Source organism: Amborella trichopoda, chromosome 2, assembly GCF_054954075.1.
Source record: "Amborella trichopoda isolate Santa Cruz 75 chromosome 2, AtrichopodaSantaCruz75HAP2 v2.0, whole genome shotgun sequence".
Lineage (NCBI taxonomy): Eukaryota > Viridiplantae > Streptophyta > Magnoliopsida > Amborellales > Amborellaceae > Amborella > Amborella trichopoda.
The window spans coordinates 4,255,471-4,283,373 of record NC_142337.1 but is presented as its reverse complement, the minus strand read 5'-3'; the positions used below and the strand labels follow the sequence as shown (position 1 = coordinate 4,283,373).

The following is a 27,903-nucleotide window of genomic DNA, read 5'->3' as shown; positions in this document are numbered from 1 at the left end:
TGAGCGAATCATAATGATTATTATAAAACGTCAAATATAGTAGACAATTCAAAATCATGTTCAGGTTCACCAATGTTCATCGCAATCGGAGTTAATATTTCTCCAAAATTTTCCATATTAACAAATCACTCAAGATTATCAGAAACACACGGCCTGGTTCATCACAAACAGATTGCCTATAGAACCCATTGAAATTCAATTCTTCTTCCAACCCAAACCCCTCCCTCTCTAGACGGTAGGTTGGCAGGGACTGAACAGGATATTCAACAAGTGTGAAACCCGCTCCATAGAACTCAAAGAAAAGCTTCATGAAACAAGTGATTCCAAGATCCATTTCCGCCTCTTCTCTCACTGTATGTTATCACCCAAACCATGCCTTTCCCCTAGAATTCTTCAACAAGAAGAAAACAAGCATTCTCAGATACAGAAAACGTCAAAATGAGGAATGGTAGCTAAAAATTCTCAAGAACATGACAAGTGAAACAGGCCAATGTTTTCATGAAACTGAACCAGCATAAATTCCACAAATTTTTAAATATTCTCCTAGCAAAGGCCATCAAGAGAGAGAGAGTCTTGGCTCACATCCATCGAGCTAAGAAAATTGGGGGTGGAGTGTTTGTTTGGCATATAAGCACACTGTACATGTTGCGTTTATGTGGCCTTTAAAAGCCGTATGAGTACTTGTAAAATGAAATGATATAGAGAAACAAGAACTCAGTAAGAGTGTCGTCCCTCGTTGACCATACTAAACAAACGATGGTTTGCTGATACCGAACTGTGTTTAACGATCTAGGCCAATCGGCCGGAATAAACTCATGTTACCTGGGATGAAGAACAAATCGATAAGGGTTTATGGGTTAGCTCTTAATGAGGTCGGAGAACATGTCCGGATGAGTGAGCCGAAATGCTGTGTGATGGTGTCCTACAGAGACATGGGCCAAAACCTCATCCATGTACCATCACACGGCATGTATATCGATAGATCGTTCGAGAAAGCTAGAAATCCACTTTTTAGGTTGAAGCGTATGCATGTGCGAGAGATACCCTTATACGCCATAGAGCTGTGGTTGTATAAGGTCTTGGTGACTTTGATTTATCTCTAAAGGAGGACCTGTAATCTACAGACTGGGATTGCGACCCCTTGGCTCATCCGCCAGACTTTGGTGACTTGCTAATGAACCCCTGCTTGGACTGTGGGTCATGGGAAACACTGGGTCGGTTCGATAAAGCAAGTGTGATCTGTAGTCCACAGTTGAAGGTGGAGTGCCCCATGATTGCAGATTAAATCCCTTCACCATATAGATCTATTTTCCATCAAGTTAATTTAATTATGTTTGTTTTATGATAGAAATTATTTAGAATTATTATTTGAATTTTTATGAGTCATTTGAAATTTTATTTATATTTTTTTTTTGGACTTATAAAAATGAATATATTGATTTTACAAAATTATAAAATTCAAATAATGTTTTAGAATTTTTTTGATAAGCAAATATCATGGAGGGGCCCATAGTGCACATGGGCCCACCATGTGTCAAGTGGGTGGGGCCCACATGTGCCACACATGGGTGGCATGCCCCACCCATTGGATTCTTTCTTGGAGTTTAAATTATTTTATGTTTTGGTAATATTATGTTATGGCATGTGGTCAAATAAGATATGGAATACTTTGACTAAATATTGAAAGTGTATATTGACTTGATATATCTTTGAAATATTTTGTAAAAGATTATGAAATGCATAATATTTTAATTAGATTTAATTTATCTAATTTCTATTGATGAAAAAATGGTTAAGGAAAGGCGGATAATGGTCTATGCACCTTTTATAATATTGATGGCCTATATATGGAATTGATGGCTCAGATCTCGCACCTCACAAGTCACCCTTGATTGACAGTCTATGTTCAATCTCACAAAAAAAGACAGGCCAAGAAAAACCCTGATATTGTTCAAGCCTATAAAAAAGGGATTGTCTCTACCCAAAATCTCTACACCTTATCTTTTTATCTTTCTCTTAAGAAAGTTTCTCTCTCTCTCATGTTTGATCTCTCTCTCCCACATTGTGAAAGAACTTAAGAGTTTAGATTATGGAGTTCTCTCTCCTATCTCTCAAATATGGATCTATGGCTAAAGGTTTTAGGGTTTAACAAAAAGATAATCCATCTCTCTCAAACTAGGTTGCTAAGAGAATTCACATAGGGTTTGAGTTTGTGATCAAATGGGTTCATATTCCATTGGTATGGCTTGGCCGAAATTTGCTTTCTCGGTGTGGGGTGTAATAAGCCATGTTGAGGTAATATCCGGTACTCTTCCTTCTGTTTCTTGCAATCTTATCTTTTATTCTTAAACATAATGCATACTTGTTTCAATGGCATCAAGTTGTTAAAATCTTGATTTTATTGTTATGTTGATTTTATTTTGAAATTTATATTATTATAATAAAGACCACATATAAGTGATCTTTTGCCAAAAGAAAGGGGTGAGAAAAAAAATAAAAAAAAATGTATTCCTCGGATCACATAGGTCTTTCTTTCATTACACTCCTTCAAGCAAACGACATGCATAAGACTTTATGGACCTGAAATTTTGGATTCCACTTCAAAATCACCTAATGAGGATTGAAAAGCTCGTTTGTGTCCTGAAACACTTGACCATCCGAAAATTGGAAGGTGTTTTTTCAACTTTAGAATGTTTAAATCGACAAATGCATAGGGGCATATATATAATATATATAGGTGAGATATGTTTAAGGTGTCATAACTTATACCATTGAAGTAAGGTGCACCTCAAAACTATGCCGAAAATGCAATTCCAGCATTACGAAGTCTTGTGATGATATGAAATTTTAAGTTCCAGAAATGGTGACGATCAAGCAGATCTATGAACACTTGAAAATGGACGGTCCAGCTAACGTGTTAGAAGATGAACTATTTTTAAGACGAAAAATCGTCTTGTCTTTCATATCTATGAATTTTGAGGTCGAAATGATTGATTTCGAGATGATTGATTTGAGGAATTTACAGCAGAGGAAAAACCTTATGCAATGGATTTTTTGGGTGCACCTTACTTGTACATTATAAGGTTGACACCTTATATATACCTTTTTTCAATATATATATATATATAGCGAGAGAGAGAGAGAGAGAGAGAGAGAGAGAGAAAAGATGGAATTAGCCCACTAACTCATATGAACATATGAACCCAATGCCCCAGATTGATTATGAGCCGATCTGACGAACACGGATGTCCAGTAGTATTTAAATTTAGGTTTTTTTTCTACAAATCTAAATCACTTGAAATTTTAGACATGTGTTCATCAAAAATAGTGAATCTTCAAAAAATATCAAAAAAATATTTTGCATGAAATAAATTGAACAAAATACCTTCGAAAGATTTCGAGGGGTATTTTGATTATTTTGTTTTTCGCGAATAATGTTTATTTATATTTTTATTAGGTGCGCCTTGATGAAAAGAACACACCTAAAATTTCAAGCGATTTGGATTTTTAGAAAATAAAACAAAATTCGAACACTACCAGATATCCGTGATCGTCAGATCGGCCCAAATTCAATCTGGATCGTTGGGCTCATATATTCATATGAGCAATGTGTTAATCCCATCTTTTCCCATATATATATATATATATATATATATATATATATATATATATATATATATATATATATATATATATATATATATATATATATATATATATAAGTTTATATAAGGTTGCAACCTTTAAAATGTAGAATTACAGATGCACCTCAAAACTCCATCGGAAAATGTTGTTTTAATGTTGAAAAAACATCTAATTGATCATCTCGACATCGAGATGTATGAATATGAAAAGCAAAAAAAAAATTGTCCTAAAAATAGTGCATCTTGCAATACATTATTTAGACCGTCTATTTTCAATATTTTCATATATTTATAGATCTACCTGATTTTAACCATTTTTGGAGTTTAAAATTTTATAATTAGATGTGAAAATAGATTTTGAGATAATCCTAAAAATCTTTTTCAGTAAAATTACATGTTATGATAAAATTTGAATGTGGGCCTTAATTGGATTGTTTAAGGTTGCAACCTTATAGAAACCACACCCATATATATATATATATATATATATATATATATATATATATATATATATATATATATATATATATATATATATATATATATATATATATATATAGATAAAAGTAAAGATACCAAACACTGGCAGCTATAATGAATAGAAAAATAAGTGAAATCTCATCTATCAAATCTTCATCAGGTAATTCAAAGAACATATAACTATTTGAATTTTAATTTTTTTTTATAAATCAAATTAAGATAAAATTTTGGATGTATATACTTAACAGTATTGTGCATAGTATAAAAATATTAAAAAAAATACTAAAAAAATTTAAAATGACAAAACTACCCCGATCATGTTTCAAGGATATTTTGGTCATTTTGTATTGTATAAAATATTTGTTTTCTATTTTTTCTTGTGCGCCGTATTTTTTAATACATATGCCAAAAATTTCATCACGAACCGATTTTTAGAAAAAAGATTAAAACTCAGATAGTGATATGTATTTTGAACCACCTGATGAAGATCTGATGGTTAAGACTCCACCTATATTACTATTCACTATATGTACCAAGTATTTGTTAGCTTTTTTCTATATATATATATATATATATATGTGGAAGATACTACAAAAAGCCTATAGGCGAAAATAAACAGTGATTTCGCCTACCCTCATCACCATCCAAACTTCATCGCACGGTCACAGTTATCTGGTAGTGTTTCAATTTTCGTTGTTTTTTAACTAATCGAAATGATTTGAAATTTTGAACGTATGTACATCTTAGTGAGGTGCACCTAATAAAAATATGAAAAAATAATTTGTAAAATATAAATTGACCAAAATACCCCCGAAAAGTTTACTTGAAAAAAAGTTGCATAAGTCTTAAAAATACTTCTAAGTAGGGTTTTAACTGAGAGAGTGAATCTAGGAGAGGCTCCCATGGAAGCATATAGTTTTCTCGCAAACAAATAATGCTAGTCTTAAAATACCATTTCAATTGATGCCATTTTAGCAATCATTTCCAAACTAGCTCAAGTGACACAAATAGATTTGTACATGATCCTCACCTCATTGATAAAGAAATCAAGCATTGGAGACTGGAGTATCAGATTGACCACCCCATTCTGTCCAAGATCCATCATAGACTGGAACGTCAGTCTTCCCAAGTCGATGCAGACCCTGCAGCAAGAAAGAAGAAGATCATCCCCCTATGGAGAGAGAGAGAGAGAGAGAGAGAGAGAGAGAGAGAGAGAGAGAGAGAGTAATACAGTCACTATTTCTTACTAATGCAAGTAAACATGCAGTTACACCAGTTCCACATGAGCTGACAACGGGGCGATCCAAAGAAATGCCTGCAACATGAACAAGCTCAGTCAATATGCCCACTTCATAGAAGGTATCAGTGTTTAAAAAAATGGGGACTCAGGTGCCATTTCTGGATGATTAACTCTAAAATAGGGGCAAGTTTGACCAAATCCATAATTTTTTTTATTTTGAGACTCAGCCAAGCACACAGACTGACTCGGCCTAGTTGGCTTTTGCTTGGGATCGAGACCGTGACAAGTCCAAGCCCGAGTCAAAGCTATTGACAATGGCAAGTATGAATTGCGGTAGCTGACTAATCAAGGCTTTAATAGATGCTAAGCATTACAACTCTGGCCAGACCCAGACATAGTTGTGGGATATGCAAAAAGACTTGGGTGTGGGGCAGATTCGATTCCAAGTAAGCACCTAGGCTTGCCTCTGTACAGGCAAATTGAGGAAACATCAACGAAATGGTACAGTGGAGAGACTCAGGTGAAGATTAGCATCTCACAAAGGATGTTTCCTCTCCCTAGGTGGGAGAATCGCCCCTAGGGAGAATCGCATAGATCAAACCTGCTCTTGCAAATATCTCTGTTTTCCAGCAACCTCTCTCCTTAGGATGTAGATGTCGATTGTTAATAGATTCAAGCAATTGATGAGGAACTTCCTGTTGTCAGGGGCAGAAGGGGGTTAGAAATACCACCTATTGAGCTGCGTGGCAGTCTGCAAGTCAAAGAAAAATGGTGGCTTATGTACGGGCCTCAACGTGATGAATGTTGCCCAAATGCCCTAATAGGAATATGGTGATGGCTATATCCTACTTAGGATGATCACCATGGGGAGTTGGTCATCCAACATGGATATGGTCGTGAGGGATCGGGGCGGTTGCCTCAGCCCGTTGTGAGTGCCAGAGCATTGGCCCTTGGAAATGTATCGCTATGACATTCCTGCCTTGAAAAGACACTTGGCTGGGTGATTGCAAGCTTGGAAATCCAATTTCCTAACGTTTTCTTAGTTGCTGCTAACCAAGGAATGGACTATCTGACTCACATGAGATGCTAGGGGGGCAATTGGTGTGGCCTCCCAAGTTTTTGTAGGGACCTGACTAAAATGGAAACCGGTGAACTTCAAGTATTGCTGCAGTTAGTTAAATCCCATTTTATCCCTCAACATGGCACTGACAAAATTATCTAAGAGCCTGCTAGATCAGGGCTCTTTTCCATCAACACTTTCTATAACCAGCTTCAACCCCTCAATGGCCTGCAAGGCTTGGAGTAACTACCCTCCCACAACCCACCCACCCAAAAAACAATCCCAGAAGGAAAAATCAGGCTTCGGTTGGCCAGTGATGAATAAGAAGACCCTCATGTTGGAAAATATCGAGCGTAAAGGAATACACCTCACCAATATGTGCATCCTGTGTAAAGAAGATGAGGAATCAGTCATTTATTCGTTCACTGCAGAGAGGCTAACCAGCTTTGGTCCTTTCTCGTTAAGTCATGTCCTGATTCTCCTCAACAACTTTTCACTACATTTTTCAGACTACCCCTTTTGGCACCAGGCTTGCAGTTATGGCGGCCTCCATAACGACACTACTTTGGGTTATATGGCTAGAAAGCAGGCTTGTTATGGCACCCTCCATAATGGCACTACTGGCACCAGGCTTCTTGTTATATGCCTCTCATATACAAGCCATGGACTAGCTGATCTGTGAAGAGATTAATTGGACAAGATGTTGGAAAGAGTTCAACTCTTTCTCAACCTCGCACTTTCTCCTGAATTGGCATATGATTTCTAGAACTCTCTTCATGGCCTCTACAAGGGCACAAATTGGATTGCTCCCCAATCAGGCAGCATCAAACTAAACTTTGATGGGTCCCCTTAACAGTAATCGGGAAAGGGCTGCCATAAGAAGAGTTTTCAGAACAGTGAAGCAGTTATATTATTGACACCTTCAGATCCGATTGGTAAAACCAGGGTGACTATAGCTGAGGCAAAGGCCGCCTCGGTGGCCTAAGTTGTTGCATAGATCAAGAGGCTCAGTACTGGCGGTTGAGGGAGAGTCCATGAATATAAAAAATTAGGCCACAAGGCATTCTAATTATCCCTGGAGTCTGGAGCAGATAATTGATGAAATCTTTACCTACAGTGCTCTCTGAATCAGCTTCCACTGAGAAGAAGCCAATGAAGCAGCATACAGCCAAGCTAAGCAGAGGGCCTCATTCCCATCCACTGCCCTAAAGGGACCAGTTTCCATGCCGGCAGTTACGCAATCTCCAAAACCATCCTGATTTTCTTCTTTTTATACTAGTGTTGGCCCACTTGGATGAGCAACGGCAAACTCCTCTACCATGCCTGACTTAGGTTTAGAGGTGGCGGTGGCTAGGTCGCAGCAGTGGTGGCCAGGTCGCAGCGGTTCCACATTTTGAGCCAGCATTTCGCTCTAGAGATAACTATGGTATTCTAATTTCCAGTTCTTGTCATAACCTCAATACTGTTTCTTTATTATAACAGAATGTTTGAGATTCAACCAGGAATAACAAGAAACCAGTAAAAAGATTGGTTAGCCATGCCTAAGAGCACAAGCATATTCAATTTGTATATAAATATAACTACTTAATAATCAAATTCTCATCATATATCCTCCGTAAATATAAGGCTTGGAAGATGATGATGACCATTTGTAAAATATCAACCTCCATATTTCGTAATGCAAGAGATTCAACAAATGCAAGAGATTCGACAAAGGCAGAGGCCACAAGCCCGGGCCTTTTTGACAGCATTGAAAACATTCCCATAGTTACGTCCAGGACGAATGATAGGATTTGGGCTTGGGTTAAGATGGTAGCAGCTGGGTTTTCATAACGCTACGTCTCAAGATCCATTCCTATGGGTAAGGGCCCTCTCCCCATTGAACTACTCAAAAAAAAAAAAGAAGTCCAGGCCAAATGATAGTGCACAATGAAACCCCAAGTATCATTTGTTGAGCCATAGTTACCAGGATCACCCAAGAAGGTGGTTGCTCCAACTTCAAAACTTGACCATGTGGTTTGGGACAAGTTATTTCGATTCAAAATGTCTTCTAAATTTAGGGGTCCCAATCTACAAAATTGGAGTGTAAATCATTGGTTAATGTCCAGATCCATCTCATCCAAATCATGGGTCCATGAGTAAGTGGAATAGGTTCTCCACCAACATGGAATCGAGTTTCTTTTACATTGGTACCAAATATCAGCAGCACATTTCAAGTTTCATCAATGACCACCCACTCTTTTCCCATCCATCCTCTCTAACTCACTAGCCCATAGTCTCTCTCTCTCTCTCTCTCTCCATAGGAGCATATTTCTCTAAAAAAATTAAACTCTATATTGGCTTTCAGCATAGAGATCAACTAGTTAAGAAACAGTCCCACAACGGCTACCGGTATTTGAAGCTTGAAGATTGAACCTTTTTTTTTAAAAAAATATTAACTGTTGTATTAAAGAGGGGACGAAGTATACATCGTATCTTCGAGAACACCCACAAGCCAGGCGTCTCATCAAAAAATGGGCTAGACCAAAAGGCCCTATACAAAAAATGAGTGGGTATTATAAAATTGCCCACGGCAGAAGATGTACATGACGAGTATGACTTCCAAAAAATAAATCCTGACTACTATAACCCAAAAGAGGGACCTCAAGTATTATCCAGATCCTCAGTCGATTGCAGGTCCAGAGCTTGAGCTGCTGCTCCTTCCTTCGCGAGCCGGTCCGCCAGGTCGTTTGATTCCCTCCAAATATGCCTCCATAAGACGACCGTACCCCTGCAAATGTGCCCAATCTTGTCATAAATCGAAGGAAGGTACCAAGGGGAAGCCGATTTCCCCGTAGCCTAAGAGATGACATTTTCGGCATCTCCTTCCACTATTAAAGGTAGGCCCCAAACATGGTTAAAAAGTTTGAGACCCGTAAGGAGAGCTAAAGACTCACCTGACTGGGAGTCAAATGGCCAAGAAACTCTGAAAAGGTGGCCAGGATGTTGCCTCTGTGATCACGGAAGGCTCCTCCAGCACCGGCTGGACCAGGGTTTCCCAACGAACACCCATCAAAATTAAGTTTAACAAGTCCCACTGGGGGTGGAAACCAGTTATTTGCACGGCCTATCCTCGGTGTATGGAGGTCGAGAAGGTTTTCCCAGTCTAGTAGGAAGGATGCTGCTGTAATGCCTTTAAAGGCTTTGTGATTTCAAGCCCAGAAAATGACCTGGGCTGTGATCTTGTTGAAAAGTGCTGTGGGTTCACATTTGACTCCTCTAAATATCCTTGTGTTCCTCTCTAGCCATATGACCCAGATTGTGGCAACCATAGAGGCTTTCCATAGAAGCCTGCCTGCTTTAGGTCAGTGAGAGTCCAAAGACATTGAGAAGAGTGCCTTATAAGACTCCGGAATGACCCAAGAGAGTCCAAAGAGACGGAGGATGCGACTCCAAAGGTTGAGTGCCAGGCTGCAATGAATGAAGAGGTGCGAGTTGCTCTCTTCTTCACAGAGACACATCACACATCTATTTGGAATGGGAATGCCTCTGCGTTTCAGTTGGTCTACAGTTAATGCCTTCTTGGAGCATGCTAACCAATTGATAGCACGCACTTTAGGTGGGGCTATCGTGTACCACACCTTGTTTACTACCCAAATGGGGTTGTGAGGGTAGGTGGGTGGTTGCAGCAGTTTTTTGTAAAAGGATGCCACCGAGAAAACCCCAGATGGTGATGGGGTCCACACTATCCTATCTGTGCCATTGAGAGCCAGAAAAGTAGAGTGTAGCAAGGAAGACAAGGTGAGGAATTCGATCTCCTCATCAGCCGATAAAGCCCTCCTAAAAGTGGGGTTCCAGACCCTTCTGCTGCCCAAAAGTGGCATCTCTGCCTCGATGGTAGCTGTAGGACTTGTAGCCAAAGAGAAGAGGGCTGGGAAAGAGTCCCTAAGGGGAGAGTGGCCCACCCATAGGTCTGACCAGAATCTGATTCTCTCCTCTCTGAGGATGAAAGCGAATATTTTGCTTGAAGAGAGAGAAGGAAGACATCATCGATTTCCAAGCCCCGGAGGTCCTACCAGGAGCATTCCTTTCAGGGATCCAATGGGTAAGGTGGATTCTATATTTACTGCAGATTACTTGGGTTCCACAACAGATTATTGTGGTTTGCCAGTCTCCACCACCATTTTCTAAGGAGAGCAATGTTTTGTTTCCTCATGCTGCGAATCCCAAGTCCACCCAGATGCTTGGATTGACAAACTTTGTCCCAAGAAATGAGACCGAACGTTTTGGACTTGGCATCCCCCAACCAAAGGAAGTTCCTCATGAGCTGTTCTAGGCGATTTGAAATGGCTGCTGGCATGTGGAAAAGGGACATCAGATAAACAAGGGTGTTAGCCAAGGTCACCTTAATAAGGGTAGACCTGCCAGCAAAGGAGAGATAATGGCCTTTCCATCCTGTTAGGCAACAGTCCACCTTATCAACATCGTGTGACCACTGCCTTTTTTTAGGCTTTCCCATGCCTAAGTAACTGGTTGGGAGGTCTTCCACTTTGCACTCCCAATCAGGAATAAGAGCTCTGGTTTTAGCAGGGGTTAGAGCCACCCCAATCATGGTGGATTTCTCCATGTTTACTCTGAACCCAGTGGCAAATTCAAAGCATCTGAAGAAGAGGCGTAGGGTAGCAATCTCCTCGGGAATAGCGTCAGTGAAGACGAGTGTATTGTCTGCATACTGAAGGTGAGTTATGGTTGGACCTCTGGGAGAGCTTTTGAAGCCTGAAAGGAGTTTGGCTTGGTAAAGACGGGAGATAGATTGGCTAAAGACTTCAGCTGAGATAGCAAAGAGAAATGGGGATAGGGGGTCTCCTTGCCGAAGACCCTTTGAGGATGGGAAAAAGCCTTTGGGTGAGCCATTAATGAGCACTGAGAATGAAGGATTAGAATAACAGACCCTCATCCATTTACGCCATCTCAACCCGTAGCCCATTCTTGTCATAGTTTCTTCCAAGATAGACCAATCAACATGGTCATAAGCTTTCTCTCAGTCGATCTTGAATATAAAGCATGGTTTGTTTGAGTGATGCCTAGAGTGGATGCATTCATGTGCTACCAAAACCCCATCTAGTATTTGCCTATCTTTGATGAAAGTGTTCTGAGAGGGAGAGATCACAAACGAGAGCACTTCTTTAAGTCTAGAGGCTAGTACTTTGGAGAGTATCTTGTAAGAGGAATTCACTAGGCTAATGGGCCGACAGTCTTTGAGTTCCTCAGTACCCTCAATCTTGAGGACTAAAGCAATAAAAGTGGCGTTCATTTCTTTATGCAATATGCCCTTGTGAAAGAATTCTTGGAAGAAGTTCAATAAATCAGACTTGAAAGTTTCCCAAAAGGTGAGGAATGGAGCTACAGGAAAGCCGCCCGGCCCTGGTGCTTTGTCTTTCCCAATGGATCTCTTCTTTCTTGAGGGTGGACAGGTATTCCTGTTTGTGGTGGGATCTCAGGTTGGCTTCCGAGGTCAAGAGGGGACGAGATTCCTCCAAGATGTCAAGATTATGGATCAAGGCTAGGAGAGTACATTTTTTGTGTGAGAAATTTCTAGGGATATTTCTACACCAGGTTTTGAGGGAGGCCTTAAGAAGTTGGATCTTTTTTTGCAAGATGAACCCAGCCCTACCCGAGACTAAGGGGGAGTAAGATGCCCACCACATTGGAATTAGAGAGGATAGGGATGATTCTTCCAATCAAGATAGTTCGAAGCGAAAAGGTTTCGGGCCTCTTTGGATTGCGAGAGTATCTAGGAGGATGCCCCAGTAGTTAGAGGTAGGCTTAGGAAGAGTCAAAGAGTGAGAGAATCATGGAAGTCTTCATCCCATTTCAGAGATACGAGAAACCTATCTAGTTTTGAGAGGGTAGTGTTTGAGGCGTGGTCAGACCAAGTAAATTGGATAACCTGAAGGGGAATGTCTAGCAACTCGTTACGAGAGATGAAGTCAAAGAAATCCAACATCCCTTGCGAGTTGTTGGAGTTGGAGTTTCTTTCAAATGACCATCTTGTGATGTTGAAATCCCCCCCAAGGCACCAAGCGGGGTGGGGTAGGTTGGCTACTCGATCAAGTTTGTTCCATAGAAAGGAATGTTGAGCTGCAGAGTTCAGGCCATAGATGGCCGAGAATTTCCAAAGGTACCCGTCCGACGTTCTGGACAAGAGAAATGTAACAGAAAATTCCCCCAGGAAGGAGGAAACCAGAGAGTGTTCGGTTCCAGACAGCCCAAATGCCACCTAAAGCCCCAATTGCTGGCATGGAGACCCATTGACTAGGCCTTCGTCCCCAAACCTGACGAATGAGTTGCAGAGTTGGGTTGGGCTGCTTATTCTCAGTGAGGGCTAGAATTGTGGGATTATGCTTTGCGCACAAATCCCTTACCGCATTTCTTTTGCAGTCCTGACCCAACCCCCTCACGTTCCATGACAGAATCTTCATCAGGAACTGGGAGGGTTGAGAAGATGTACAAGCCTAGGGGACCTTCTTAGAGAAGGCTATGCGGGGTTAGGTTGTACCACATGCACTATTGAAAACTCCAAGGGGGTATGTTTCTCATAGTTTATGCTGGAATAAAGGTTCAGAACCTCTCTTTGCCCTTTGATTCTCACCTTCAGTCTACTTTGCGTCCGCCTCGAAAAAACAATGAAGTGGGCCTTCAAGTCCAGGTGCGGGAAGACCATGACCTTAAGGAGTTCCTTGAAGTTTGCCTAGCCGCGATCTATTCCGTCAACAAAAGCAGAGCCCACCAAAGAAGTCGTCGGAGGGGATGTGGAAAAGTTGCCCGATGAGTAAAAAGAAGGGGTTGGACCAGTAGGTGGAGGAGTTGACGCTAAGGGTTCCTCGAAGGGGTTATTTGGGTAAAGGTCAATGGGGAGAGGTGGGTACGAGTCAGAAAGAGGGGAAGAGGGGGAACGGGGTGGAGAGGGAGGGTTCAAAGAGAGGAGAGAGGCTGAAGCCTCCAGGGAAGAAAAAGTTGGGTCAGATGTGGAAGAAGAAGAAAAGGAATAAAGGGGGTGAGAAGATGGTTGCAGAGGGTAGGGTGGGGCGAGGAGGTCCGAGAGAGTCAAGGCTGGTGTAGAGTGATCGATAAAAGGCAGGTTAGAGAGGGGGTTGGGCTGAGGAGGGAAGGTAGCAAGGGGAAACGGCGACGGTGGTGGCCAATAGAAGTATGGTCTAATAAGCTAGTTGGGCTGCTTGGGGAGGTAGAAAGACGGCCATCCGAACCATCGTTATACAACAGATGGGGATCAAAATGGGGGTATACGGAAGGTGGGGGGCCAAAAGAGAGGCTAATAGCCCCGGGTTAGGGGGGTTTGATCAACGGATTCCACTACCAGAATACCTGCAGGGAAGGTAGGCCACTCCATAGGGGTAAAGGTCTCCGCCTGGGAAAAAGGTTGAACCTCTGGCGTTCTAAAGACCTGAGGAAGGTGTGGCACTGCGAGACCGAAGAAAGAAGTGGTAGATGGCGGATTGGTATCAAGCGAAAAATGAGTATCTATCGAGGGCGGGAAAGAGCGAGACTGGGAGAAAAAGGGAGAGAGAGAGGGGGTTCAAGGTTGGGTTGTTGTAAGGCATCCGTCGGGGACGCGGGTGCAAACAAAGGTGCCGATGGCAGAAGTATCAGGGGCTGAGGTGGTTGCAGCGGTGGTAAAGGAGACAAGGGAACATTGTCAAAGGGGTAGAGAGGATAGCGGGGGAAGTGGAGGTTTAGGACCCATTAAGTCACACGATACGGATCTCAACCCCATCTCATGAATCTTCATGCATCTCTTGATCCTGCAGTCCTGATCCCGCTCCAAGATCTGACCTCGCTCCCGATCCCAATAATTATGTGTTGAGCAAAGGGAGCACGCCTTTACCCTTTGAGTCACAAAATGTCTAGGCAAGGCATCCTTAAGCATTACTGATTCCATCCTGTCCTTTCTTCCTCTTTGTTCTCATCCCCACTTCTGGCTAAGAATCATTCATTTCTCCTCCCTCCTTGAGGAATATGTCTCCATTTATCTGCTCTTTGTGCAACAAGAATGCCCTCCCCCTCTCTCTCTCTCTCTCTCTCTCTCTCTCCCTCTCTCTCTCTCTCTCAGTACGCGAAAAGGGAAAGGGTGGACTTAGCTGACCCAAAAGGAGTCACTTTTCAGCACCAATTATAACTAGAAAATGATTGGGAGTCCTAGCTTAATTGATGACCGCATCAAACCAAAACCTAGGGAGCCCAAGTCCATCTAAGTCGAGAAAAGAAATAACCCAAGATATTCCTCCCTCCCTATCGTCTCCATTTTGATTTCAATTTTTTTATTCATTATCCTTCTTATGTATTGTATTTTTCATCCACATTACTGTTTTTCATTTTCCTTTCACAGAATTCAGATGGCAATAAACAATCTCATCATGCATCCACAATCTTAAACCACCTTATTTGATTGCATCAATAATACACACACAAACTTATAACTTATATAACTAGAGACTTAAGGAGAAAGCATTCTCACCTTCTTGCTCAAATATTTTTGCAAGTTCATTTGGAGGTAGGAGTGTCTGCGAATTATCTAGTACCTGCAATAAAGAGAACACCCACACATCTATCTACATAAGGTGGTAAAAAGCACAACGACATCAAAAATATAACGTCAGCTCCAATTTCTATAAATAAAACTGCAGGTTCTTACAGTCTTGCTTTTTTGGGAAATTCATCAAAATAACCATAAGAGAACTATTTAACATTCTATCCCTTTGCAACTATTCCAACTCAAGATCATGTGTCTTCTATGAGTATTTAAAATTTAATGAAAAGATATGGGTAAGGTATTATATTGTTCATCTCTCATGGGTAATTTCATAAATCCCTGCTTTTTATCATGAGCATTGATCTTATTAATCCGATGATGGAAACAATGCCAACCAAATGGTTTAGCTGCTTGTAGTAGTTAGGCAGTCTTCAGACACAAAGAAACAAGCATCATAAAAAATTTACCACTAAAAATTCAACAGGTATTGCTGTGATAAACATTGAGAAATCCAAGCCATAAATATCATAGAGAGAGAGAGAGAGAGCAGTGCTGCTGAATTTCATTTTTCACAGCACAGGAATTACGAAGCCCTCTAATAAGTGTTTGACACAATAGTAATGCAAAAAGATTTTTGCGTGGCTAACGTCATCGAACCATGTGGTGTTGGAATGACATATTTCCCATGAGAATTGTTCGTGCTAATGAGGAAGACATAAATAGACAAATAATCTTATTGTGGACAAGTATGAGGGATGCCTTTCTTTGAGCTATTAGTGCTAACAACTGAGAAATTCTTCCAGAGAACAAACCCCGCAATGCCAAGAAATATGATCGCATCTAGAGGTTGTGGCATCATGGAAATTTGCATGCTACTTGTGCAGTACCAGGTTCTATGGTCACAAGTGAGGATAAGTATGAGGGCCTGAAACGGATACCACTTCATTTGTTGAAGCATGCAATAAACATATAACTTAGACGATATGACCCTTCGCTGTTTCTAGGTTTCTGTTTCTAAACTCCGCTATTTCTTTTTATTTGCATTTTCCTTAGTTTGGGTTTCACTAATGCACAACATGTTCAGCACTGTACTTATTAACTGTGTTGTTTTATTATTTTTTAGTGAATTGCAACCTTGGTTTTTGTCTGTAGTGTTTATGTTCATTTTCTACCTGGCCAAAAGGAATACATTTGCTGCCTGGTACATGACCGCTTCGTATTCCTTTTCGAGGCTCTGGAACCATGCCATCAAATCTGCAACCACAAAAAAGATTTCATTTTGGTTACATGAACACAATGAGAATCAAGATGAGTCGTGACAAACTTTTAGAACTTCATAAACATCAGGGGAGCCATACACTAAGCAAACCACCTGAAATTGTAAGCTCAGATGGTATAGATCTCTATCAATCAACCTTGGGAACTAGAGTGCATCTAAGTGCCCAAATCCCTAATGCCCCAATTGTTTAAAAACCATGAATTTCAACCAGAAAAAGCTTGATTGAGCAATAATTTGAGCATTTATATACACATAGATAAGCTTCAATATAGCACGGTTAGTGTACTACATGGTCCTTGAATTTATACCACCCTTATAGAAAATATAACTCCATAATAGTTTCATAGCTTGTAAATTTCCGTTTCAACCAACAATTTGGAAAACAAGGAATTTATACAGATATTTATACAGAACTCGATGTCCTTGCCATGGATCCATGAAATGGTGCACTTCAAAATAAAAATAAATATGGTGCACTTCAAAAATATGTCTCTTGCAAACTTACATGTGCCAAACTAGACATATTGTTTAAGGGGCTTTATTTGTAGAAGGCAAAGCACTACTTTGAGAGTGTTTCGTCACAACCAGCAAAGCAGTCGCTCAGTAGCAAGTGCTTCACTTTTTGACTAGCAAAAAGCCCTTGCTTAAGAGGGCTTTCACAACACTTCACTACACATCAAAGCATTGGCTTGGGGTACGCTCTTTGCTTGTTCAGCTAACCATTGCTTCTGGCTAATGTAGCTAATTATAATGCACTAGTAGGGGATGAACTAAGCACATAACTATTGTACCAAAAGATGATTTCCTAAATGCTACAAGCTAACACAGTTTCGCTAAGCATCTTCGAAAGACACCAGATTAGTACTTCCAAATTCCATGCATCTCATATCTCCACTTTGCTGTCCTGTCCCAGTCCAAACCCATTTCTCATAACAAAAATTGGTACGGCTTGATTTCAGAGCAGGTTAGCATTCTACTCTATTTTAGCATAAGTGTGCATACATATGATCATATATGGAAGACTATAATCACATGTATGGTTCAAAAATCCTCCATATACAGATATTTCATATAATTTTTGTGGACATAACCAAATTTAAATAATCACATGTGAAATACAACTATATGCATTTTGTCTGTGCAGAAGTAAATGCTGCTGAGTTTAGAAATGAGGAGGAAAAATAGTAAACAGATAAGACACTATGGAAGTTTGCACTTCACTGATGGAGGTATCATACCTGGCCTTTGACCTTGCATCAATATGTTGGTAAGATTTCTCTTCGATGTTTTTTTGAACCTGACACATGAGAAAAGGACTCCATCAAATCACCAACTCCATTAATTCGTAGAAAATCCAAATTCCAAACATTGTTAAGAATAAGACAAAGAAAGCATAGTAAAAAGGTCTTATCCCAGACGTATGAGTATCTTTGCATTGAGAAACATAATTCATATGAGAAGTAATAAATAAAGAGCTGAGCATCTTCGATTAATATCACATACTTTTACTATTCAACCCTATCATAACTTTGTCGTTTTTCATTTTTATATAGGAATTTCCTGGACTTCTTTGGTACGTATGACCATGCATTATTTCATTCAAGCAAATTGGTGAACAATTGACAATTTAACGCTTACTCAAGAAATGAAAAGGTAAGCCCTCTACTTCATGAGAGGAAACATTTACAGAATCTAAAATATAGGTTGTTTTGCGCCAAGAAGGAAAGCATCAATGGCCATCTCTTAGACCATGGATATCTTCTTTCTTTGGCATCCCTTTTTTTTTTTTGACTCTTTGTCTTTGTTTCTGTCTTTCATATTATGGTTGTGACTACTCCAATGTCAAAAAAATAGTACATATAATTATCATTAATCTTAAACATGTATGGTTGGAATTCAGAAAAACAGCTGAATCTCTAGCTACGCCAGAGGGCTACAGCTCCAGCTTTTGTAACTAATCTCCACTTTTTCCTGAGTGGGAATTTAGCTGATCCAGACTTTTTTTCTCTTTTTGCTATATGCAAAGTTTGTATATAGCTGTATGCTGCCCTACCTGAGAGGCAGTCCCAAGTTTTGCATCATGTATGCTACTTTAATAATATTATAGAGTCAACAAATATCCTAGAAAAAATAAAAGAAAAAGAAAAACAAAAGAAAGTACAGACATGGATTTGAATTAGCTCCTCCTAATCGTCTTTCTCCCGAGATGAAAGAAAAGATAGGTAATTTGTCTTTCTTTCCAGAGTTATCGCCCTACTAAAAAAAAGATTCTTGTGATAGGCCTTGTTCCTAGTCAGAAATATAATGAAATTCTCTTTCCGATCCTTTCCCCGGATCCCGCTACTAAGAAAGAAGTTTACTTCTTGAAATATCCCATACATGTAGGTGGGAATAGAGGAAGGGGCAGATTTATCCTGATGGGAGCAAGAGTAACAATACAGTTTATTATGTCTCAACATCAGAGATAATAAGTATAAGAATACGTAAAGAAAAGGGTGGATATTAAAAAGGAACCATAGCTAAATTAGTGTTATTGATTGTCTGTGTATATTTCTTTAAGTCACCACTCAAGTCTACCAGATGGTCTACTATAGTAGACAGCTGTATTCATGTGCCTACTCAGCTTCCAAGAGCAGACTAAATCCTTTTTTTTTTAGAATGTTAAACTCTTTTTGAGAGAGAAATTTGAGAATGCTAACCTTTAATTAGTAGATAAAAAGAGTACAACGAAAAACAAAGAATAGGCTATCCACAGGGCGGAAGCTCTATGTACAAAATGCCCTAGAAAGGGAGGTGAGACAGTAGAGTAAAAAAACCATCTTTTTAAAAGTTACAATGACATAGTAGCAAAGCAACCAACAAAAAGAAGCCGAACCCAAAACATCGATCCTATAAACCATCTTGGGTCGCCGCCTCCTTAGAGAGAGTATCTGCTGCCTGGTTTGAATCTCGCCAGGTATGCCTCCATAAGACGTGCACAGCAAAGGTGGTTAATCTCATAAAAAATTATGAGCCAAACCGGCGGGGGGGGGTTGAGAATTTGTAGCCCAGGCAATAACATTCTTGGAATCTCCCTCTATAATAATAGACTCTATCCTGTGAGGATGAAGAAGCTTGAGGCCCTCAAGTAGCGTTGTTTTTAGAAATGGAGGCGATAGTTGAGCCAGAGTGGTTCCTGAGAATGGCACCAATTCCAGCAGGCCCGGGATTTCCCAAAGAGCAACCATCAAAGTTTAGCTTGAATTGGGCCGGATCTTGTGGTCTCCAATTTGGCGCCCAAGGTAGGCGCTTTCGACTATGCTGGAGGGTAGCAGCCCAGTCCTGATAAAAAACTGAAGGAGGGACCCCTTTAAAACTTTTGTGGTTGGTTGCCCAAAACACTACCGAGGATTTAAGCTTAAGGAAAGTATTGTACCATGAGGAGGGCTCTCCCCAAAAGATCCTATTGTTTCGCTCTATCCATATGGCCCACATAGAGGCTGCCACCCCAGATTTCCACAACAAAATACCTGCTTTAGGCCAAGGGAAAGGTTGGAGGGAGGTAGAATAAGGGGTACAGTGGCTGGTAGCACCCACTGAACATTGAAGAGGCGAAGAAGTTCTCCCCAAATCTTAAAAGCAAACGGGCAGTGCAAGAACATGTGAGCATTAGACTCCTCATTGGCGAAACAGAGAACACACCGATTAGGTATGGGGATTCCTCTTCTTTGAAGCTGGTCAACCACGAGCGCCCTCTCGGAGAGAGCTAACCACATGAAGACCTGAATTTTAGGAGGGGTAAAAGAGGACCAAGCTTGGGCTACAATAGAAAAGCGAGATGGGGGGAATGTGGGTGGTTGGACAAGGTTTTGGTAAAAAGAGGAGACAGTGAATGCCTCTGAGGTACTCGGGGTCCAAATAATACAGTCCAGTCCCAGTACGGCAATAAGAGCAAACTAAATCTTGTTGCAAGAGATGCCAATATAGTCAAGATGTTGTGCGACAAAGCATAAGCCTAGAAATGGAGATTTACAAATTAGTCCGTGCATGAATTCAAATATTCCTTTACAAATCACTTGATAAAGATGACACTGGTCATAGGGACAAAACGTTATGCTCTTGTGCATGGGTTTTTAATGATTGGACAGTTCATAATACTCTAAAAACAAAGGGAAAAACCTCATTATTCGTGTCATTACTGTTTGTTGAAATGATGAATGGTTGCAAAGGAGAGAGGGACCACCAGAAAGCATGCTGTTATTTGGGATAAAGCATGTTGTTATTCTTTTTCCTTTAGGGTAAAGCATGATAAGGAAGCTCTTCTGACAATCATAACACAAACATTTGATCCAAAAACCTACATTTTATATCAAGCGTTATTTAGTTGTTTAGAATTCTCACACGAAATAACTAAAAAATATTAACTAATATACTCATATGAAATTCAAAGTTTTTTTTCTATTTTCTTTTCATCTTCTAGACTGGTCATATATAAGTCATTGGATCAAGTTGCATCATAAGGTGCAGACAATTCATGGCTTCAATAGACCAATAGAAAATTCTTGCAAATTCACAAGACTTCTGAAGTAATTCCATAGATTCTCACTGAATTGCAGTCAGTAGTATTGCAAGAAATATACCGGTACGTATAAACTCTAGCCTAATGAAATGTTATATAACAAAGTCTTACCTGTTCCAAAGTCCAAACTAGATGTGGCTGGAAATTTGTGACGAATGTACTCAGGCCAACCTGCAAAAGGATATGATTTGAAAGATAAAATGTAGCACAGAATAGAGTACCTTTACCACGTGCTATGATTTCCTATCAAAAGCCCAAGGAATTCATTGTTTTATAGAGGAAACTTAACCAAGAAATATGAATGTTTTAATACGATTCAGTCAACAGAAACTCATTCCACATTTCCACACTGAAGAAGAAAGCAGAACATCACGACACTACCAACAAGTATTTGCAGTGTAAATAAATCACAATTACAAAATAAGGGTAGGTGACTGTCAGGTCACCAAAGTAGACTCTATTTTACGTCTTTCTCTAGGGGGGTAAGGAATTATCTCCTGAATGCCATCAAGGTGGGTGTGTAACCTTTCGAAAAATCCATAGGAGGCTATACAATGTGCTCTACTATGGAATAGACTTACGCAAATAAGGGCCCTAGAGTTCATCATATTATTAGGAAACCAAAGATGTGGATGATAGATGGACATGCTTGGTGAGTGGAATCAGTCACTACGATTAGATGTTAAATTGAGAATGACCTGCAGGATATATTGTTTACAAGAACAATGATTGACTAAACGTAAGGCTTCTGTAATGGAACTCCGAATTATCAAATTATTCGAAGAATCACAAGACCTAGCCACTCAACTGCATGGTCTAAAGAGAAGAATCAAATAATATCCTTACAAAAGTGAAAGTGATATGAGGAAAACATTTATAGGTGGCACCATTAAAGGACGGGAAAATATACAATACACAGACTGCATATGGTATACAGCATGCAGCAGGGCACCGTTGAGACTGTAACCGACCACTTGGAAGAGTTAGCCACCAGTGAACCACAGTCGGTCTCCACCACCAATGGTATAAGAACCAATGGTGGATGCCCCAGCTGTATAGCATATATCATACACAGTCTGCACATCGTGTATTTTCGCCAAAGGAAACAGAACAAAGAATGCATATTTTGTAAGGGTAAACATATACATAAAAATTGTAAAATGGGGTGTTGTGTATTACCACTTGTCCTTGATAAACTTTTTCTATTGCTTCACTAGCAGCGCTTGCTTTCAAAATTGCATCTCCAGAGGCACTCGATTCTACATCATATCCTGAAGCACGCCAACGTGGCAAACCTCCATCAAGCACCCAAACTTTATCATGTCCAAACACTCTAAACATCCTATTCAAGTTTGAGAACGAATCAGAAGCATGATACGGGAGAGTGAGAGTATTCAATATTCTTAGTGCTATAGGACCATACCACCATACACGAGCAGCACTGAATATGCCCTTGCCATCATAAACAACCAACCCATCTTTATTGTGTATGCCAAGAGCAGAAACGGCAGCAGCAAAGGCTTCTTCAGAAGGAAGCATGTGTGGCAACTGATTCAAGATGCTAATGTTAGAAAATGGTCATATTCCATTCTAAATCAAAACATTGGACGATTATCAGGATATCGAAATTTTCATTGAAACTAACGACTTATTACCCACTGAGTTAGTAATGGCACAACCAGTCCTGAATATGCTTAAAATATGAACTGTAGATTATATCTGTGTCTGTGTGTTACATATGAATACATCACAGTAATTCATGATATCCAAATGCCACCAACTATCTCTCAAAATATCCTTCTCATACACTTCTCGTTGCTCCAAGATCCCAATCTTTCTTACAATTGTCACAGCATTTCAATCTTCTTAAAATAATACAAAGGTCTCCCATTTTAGTAAGGGAAATTTGTCAAATTACACCTCACTTTTCAAGTTTTAACATTGCACCCCTTTTCTACTATTCCAACTCAGAATCATCTGTATTTTGCTGGGTATTTTGAAATTAAATCAGAAGTGATGGGTAAATGTTAGTAGTTAATACCTTAGCTGTATTTTGACAAATTCCCCTTTTACTAAACACAGCTAACATATCCCTAGAATTTAACCCTGTAACTTATTATTTCTAGCATTTATTTAGGTTCTTTAAAAAAAAAAAACTAAGAATACTTCTGAAATGCTAGAGAGGGGTGGAATTTAAATTTTTATAGTCTAACAGACACATCAGAAAAGGAACAGTGAGCATTCATATATTGGCACATATTTACACTTTTGCAGGCTAGTTTATAGAGTTTAGTAACACATGTTTCTATGCATATCTAGTTTTCCAAGAATATATAGTTATAGGCTATCTTACAGGATCTAGCAAGTTATATGTCCCTATACATAATGTTTAAGACATTCTCGGCTCAATACTGTTAATCTGAAAGGAAGAGAGATAAATAAGATTAGGAATATCATCTCACGTTAGAGGTTCGATCTGATATCCCATCCACATCAAAAAAAAGAGCTCCAGGAATATGAGCCACCTGCATTAAAAACAAGAGTTAAGCTATACTAATCAAAGTTCCCGAAACCAACAAAAGTCAATATTTGGAAAGAAAAAGGAACTTCTTACCGAGAAAGCAGGCTAGATGGCTAAAAATAGCTCATTAAATATTTATATGGGAACATAAAACTATGGCAATAGAGGCATACAGATTGCTATTTTCATAGAAATTCAGGAGAAAAGGACAAACCATAAACCATATTAAAATAGGTTCATAAATCTTTTCTCCAATGTGTTGCCTTTAGTGAGAACTATTGCCTATTTTAGTTAACCTATTTCCTTTCTTAGTTTCACAAAATCAAAACTAACAACAGTGGAAAATTTCATGGGCTTTAGTTAATATAACTTCAGGAAAAGAAGTAGAACCAAACACCACTTCAACATAGACCACGGAAAATGCATTATTTATAAGCAATAAATGTACTAGAAACAGAATCATGAAGAAACAAGCTCCGGGAAATCTTTAACTTAAAAAAAGAAATGATACTATTCCATAAGCACCTGGTACTCTTGAAGGGGGTTACGCTGCTCATCAGGCATATACCAAGAAGCATCCAATACCTAGAACCACAAAAGAATACTAAAAAGATTAGATAAGAGTAAATACCAGCCACATTCAGCCGTATTATTACACACGCTTCTCCCAGGAGATAATTTGTATCAAGATAAGTAAAAGTAGAAGTGTTACAGCAAAGTCGGTGACTTTTTCCTTTTACCCTCAACATTATCCAATTCAATTTCCCTATTGGTCAAGACTCACCCATTTCAATAATCAATGTATTATTTATTGATAGATAAGATCACCACTGAAGATCTCATTAGGCTATCTTTATCTGTTCATTTATAATTCCTCATGCAAAAAACACATGCAATAATCACAGATTTTTTATTGGACACAATCATGCCTATTTGTGTTCGTGCAAGTGCGTTTGTGTGTGTCAACACACATAAACACAAAAGAACACTTTTTCACACATGCACGTATGAGTTTCCATACGAATCTATGAATGTATGTGCATGAGCAGCAAGGCACATGGGCATACATGCGCCATGTGCAGGTCCACATACAAGATTACAAACATAAATGGTGCACATGTAGAACCATAAGACACCAAATATATATATGTCTATGCATGTATATATGTTGCATATGCAAATGTACAAATGTATATATGTATGTATGTGAAGACACAATTGTGTCATTGTGTTTGTAAATGCTTTGTTTTTCAGTCTGACGTATATATGTACATATGTGAAGGCACAAATGTGTCATTGTGTTTGTAAATGCTTTGCCTTTCAGTCTGACTTCCATTTCGAAAAATGAAAACATAAAACAAGCACATGGAGATATCATGAAAGGCCATGAAAATTGACTTGAACATAAAGTATGATTAAAACGATAGGAGGACAGACTGGATCACAATATGATGTCATTTCTGTAATTCCACATGAGAGAGTAAATATATACTAAAATCAAAGGATGATAGTGGCAAAAGTAAGGAAATGAGAAAGAAAAACGGCATAAAAACAGAGAAAAAGAACAAGAGGTAACGAACCTTAACATTGGGCTCCCTAAGATTTTCATGGAGCCAATCAACTGAAACAACAGGCTCATTTGTTGCCATGGATTGGGTTGAAAAGGTGGCTCTTGCTCCCTTATGAGTCAAAGCAGCACTGATATAACAAACAAAACGAGGTGCTGATGATACCAAGGAGGACGGTTTCACAAGATTATCAATAGATTTCCTCTGCAAATAAGTAAAATAAGTAAAGGCAACAGTAAATCAATCACGCCAAAACAAGATAACAGTGAATTAAGCCCATAATTAAAGATTGTTTGTTTATTACAAAGAAGGGGGGGGGGGGGGGGGGGCTCCTTCTCTATGCTGCCAAGAAACTCAGACATCATTATCTGATTGTTTCTTAAATAACAAGTTCAAACAGTCAAGGCCAATGAAATGACTAACACCGTTTAGGATCAAGCAAAAAAAACATTTATCCAAAAGCCTCATAATAAACAAAAAAAAAACCCAATAATTCAATCGATAATGGAACTGTTTTTCTACAGCATATACTGCAATTGGGTCACGAAAATGGAAGACCCACGAAGGAAAAAGCTTAAGTATAGCTGCTTATTAGTAAATAACGAAATTAAGCACAAAAACATGATACCCAAGAGAGAGGGACACCTTAAGGAAGGAAGAATATAATTGTGGGTTGTGTGTGTGAAGAATTGCTGGTCGGATTGATCGGAATCCGCCAAACGCTCTGGTCAATAAGGAACCGGCCATCTATGTCTAGAGAGAGAGTGATTGAAGAGGAAGAAGAATAATATGAAGCTTTTATAGCAATATCTAGAGAGAGGAAATGATTGACAGAGAAGAAGATGAAGATTTGGAAGGTTTTATAACACAATATTGTGAGGATTGGAATGGGAGGGATTCATTTCCACCATGGTTGAAGCAGCAGGGGGGAATGGAGAAGCAACCACTTGAAGTGGGGTTTATGAACAAGAGCCCCCATGGCCCCATCCATCTTAAGCCCTTGTTAGCGTTACCCGATGGTGGAGTTTCCCTATTTAAAAATAGCTAAGGTTGGCCCGGCTCGGCCCGGCCAGCTAGGCCGGGTCGGGCTCAAATTTTTAGGGCCTAGGCCACATAGGGCTGGACAACCGCAACCGAGGGAAAGACCAGCCTAGGCTCAAGCCGCGACTATCCTGGCCTGGCCCTCTTTTTATTTTCTTGAGCATCAGCTGGCCCAATAAGTCATTGGGCAGGACTGGGTCGTGCCATTTCCGATCCCAATAATATTTCCCTATAACTCATGGACTCACCGTGACTGAAGGAAAAGTATAAAGTGGGACCATTTATCATTAGTATAAGGTATGACCATAGTTCGTAAAATCGGCCAGTTAGAATGGGAACCGACCGTTTAGATCTCTACCGGTGGGGTGGCGATTTCAGTTAGAGCTGGTTTTGCGGTACACATGGTAAGATGAACTCTCTAAAAATAATCAGGGCCAAAACCGATCGGTTCAATGTCAAACCGACGGTTTTTCTTCAAAACCGACCGGTTTTCCTAACCGGCCCGATTTTCCTAACCGGCCCGGTTTACTATTGCTTTTGTACATTATAACGCCGTTATAACGCATAAAATAACGGCCATTATTTGACACATACTCGTTATTTTTACAGAACAAGATTTTGCAAGATTTTTTTCTTCCATTTTGTAGCTTTTTTTTGTTTTTTCAGTCAAATATTGATGTTATACACCATAAAGTTTATGTATATTATCTATTATTGAATCAGAAGTCGAAAAACAAAGAGTTTGTGGCAGATTGAAATGGGGATTTTAAAAATTAGAAATTTCCGCCATTCTATCAAATGTAACTTTAATACCTCGTAGATTGTCATATAAATGGAGGGCTTTGATTGATTGTTGAAGGATTCAATGTTTACATATTTCAATTTTTCCAAAACGATGAAGATTTGAGGTTTTTTTGGGCTGGAAGAACTGCTGCTGGAAGAACTGTTTTTATCCAAAAAAAATTGATTTATGATCGATCAATTGATCGATTTTTATCGAATTAATCAATGAATTTTGATCATAAAGTCCTTATCTATCAAATACACTAGTTATTTTGATTTACTATTGATTACATTTTTTTATATCAATTTTTTTTGCTGTGTTTTTTCCTTAAATTTCTGTGAAGTAACAAATTCGTAATTTTTTGAATAAAGATCTCAAAAAATGAAAGATTTGGGGTTGATTTCGACTTTAACGTTTATGTAATCTGTGGCTCGATTTTAGGGTTCTTAAAATAAATTTTTTTAAATAAAATTACATTTTGTTTCAATAAAATTATGAAAATTGTGATGAATATGAGAAGAAAAAAAAAAGAATATATATTTTTGGTGAGCTTGTTGGATTGCTTTTAATGTTATATATTTTTTTTACAAAAATATGTTTATTTGTGATAAATATGATGAAGACATTTGTTTCTTCTTAATGTTATACATTTTTGGTGAGCTTGTTGAATTGTTTTTAGTGTTTTATATATATTTTTTATAAAAATATTATTTGGTGATGAATATGAGAAAATTTTTATTTCTTTTTAAGCTTATTTTTGGTGTATGTTACTGATGTCTGTGTTCTCAACTTCTTGTTTAGTTGTGACATTTTTTAATTTGTTTTTTTATTTGTTACAAGTTATCTATTATTTGTTGCAACTTCATACTCCTTAAATTTGTTTATTAGCCTCTATGAAAGAAAGAGGTAGAAACTAAAAAGTGTCTTGCTCATCTCTCATGTTTCCACATGCTGAAATTGATAAAAACTTAACCTGTTTTTTTTTTAATTTTAAATATGCATCTTAATTGTACATTTTAAAATTGCCATCTTATATAAAAAAAAAAATTTCATGTTAAAACCCAACTCAAAAGGTTACTGAGTAAATGAGATTTAGCTATTTCAAAATTGATTTGGTCATTTGAAAATCGATTTGGCCATTTGAAAATCGACTTGGCCATATTTTTTTAAAATATGCGATTTGGCCATTTGAAGCAGC

General features: G+C 38.9%; 1 protein-coding gene across 2 annotated transcripts; it reads right to left on the bottom strand.

The window, feature by feature from the left end:
• On the bottom strand, positions 1–26,177 carry MST1 (mercaptopyruvate sulfurtransferase 1). Of its 2 annotated transcripts, none has more exons than XM_006853232.4 (13): positions 25,526–26,177; positions 24,893–25,084; positions 23,838–23,897; positions 23,254–23,316; positions 22,215–22,339; positions 21,971–22,133; positions 20,903–20,962; positions 17,472–17,530; positions 16,127–16,208; positions 14,940–15,003; positions 5,372–5,439; positions 5,155–5,266; positions 1–391 (listed from the first exon to the last, which is right to left on the bottom strand). In XM_006853232.4, the coding sequence occupies exons 1-12, from the start codon at positions 25,625–25,627 to the stop codon at positions 5,171–5,173; spliced, it is 1,134 nt and encodes a 377-aa protein (XP_006853294.1). In that variant the 5' UTR covers positions 25,628–26,177; the 3' UTR covers positions 1–391; positions 5,155–5,170. The 2 variants fall into 2 exon arrangements, with proteins under 2 accessions (XP_006853294.1, XP_011626578.1); XM_011628276.3 differs by having other exon boundaries at positions 1–383; positions 25,526–26,176.
• Between the last annotated feature and the right edge of the window lie 1,726 nt (positions 26,178–27,903).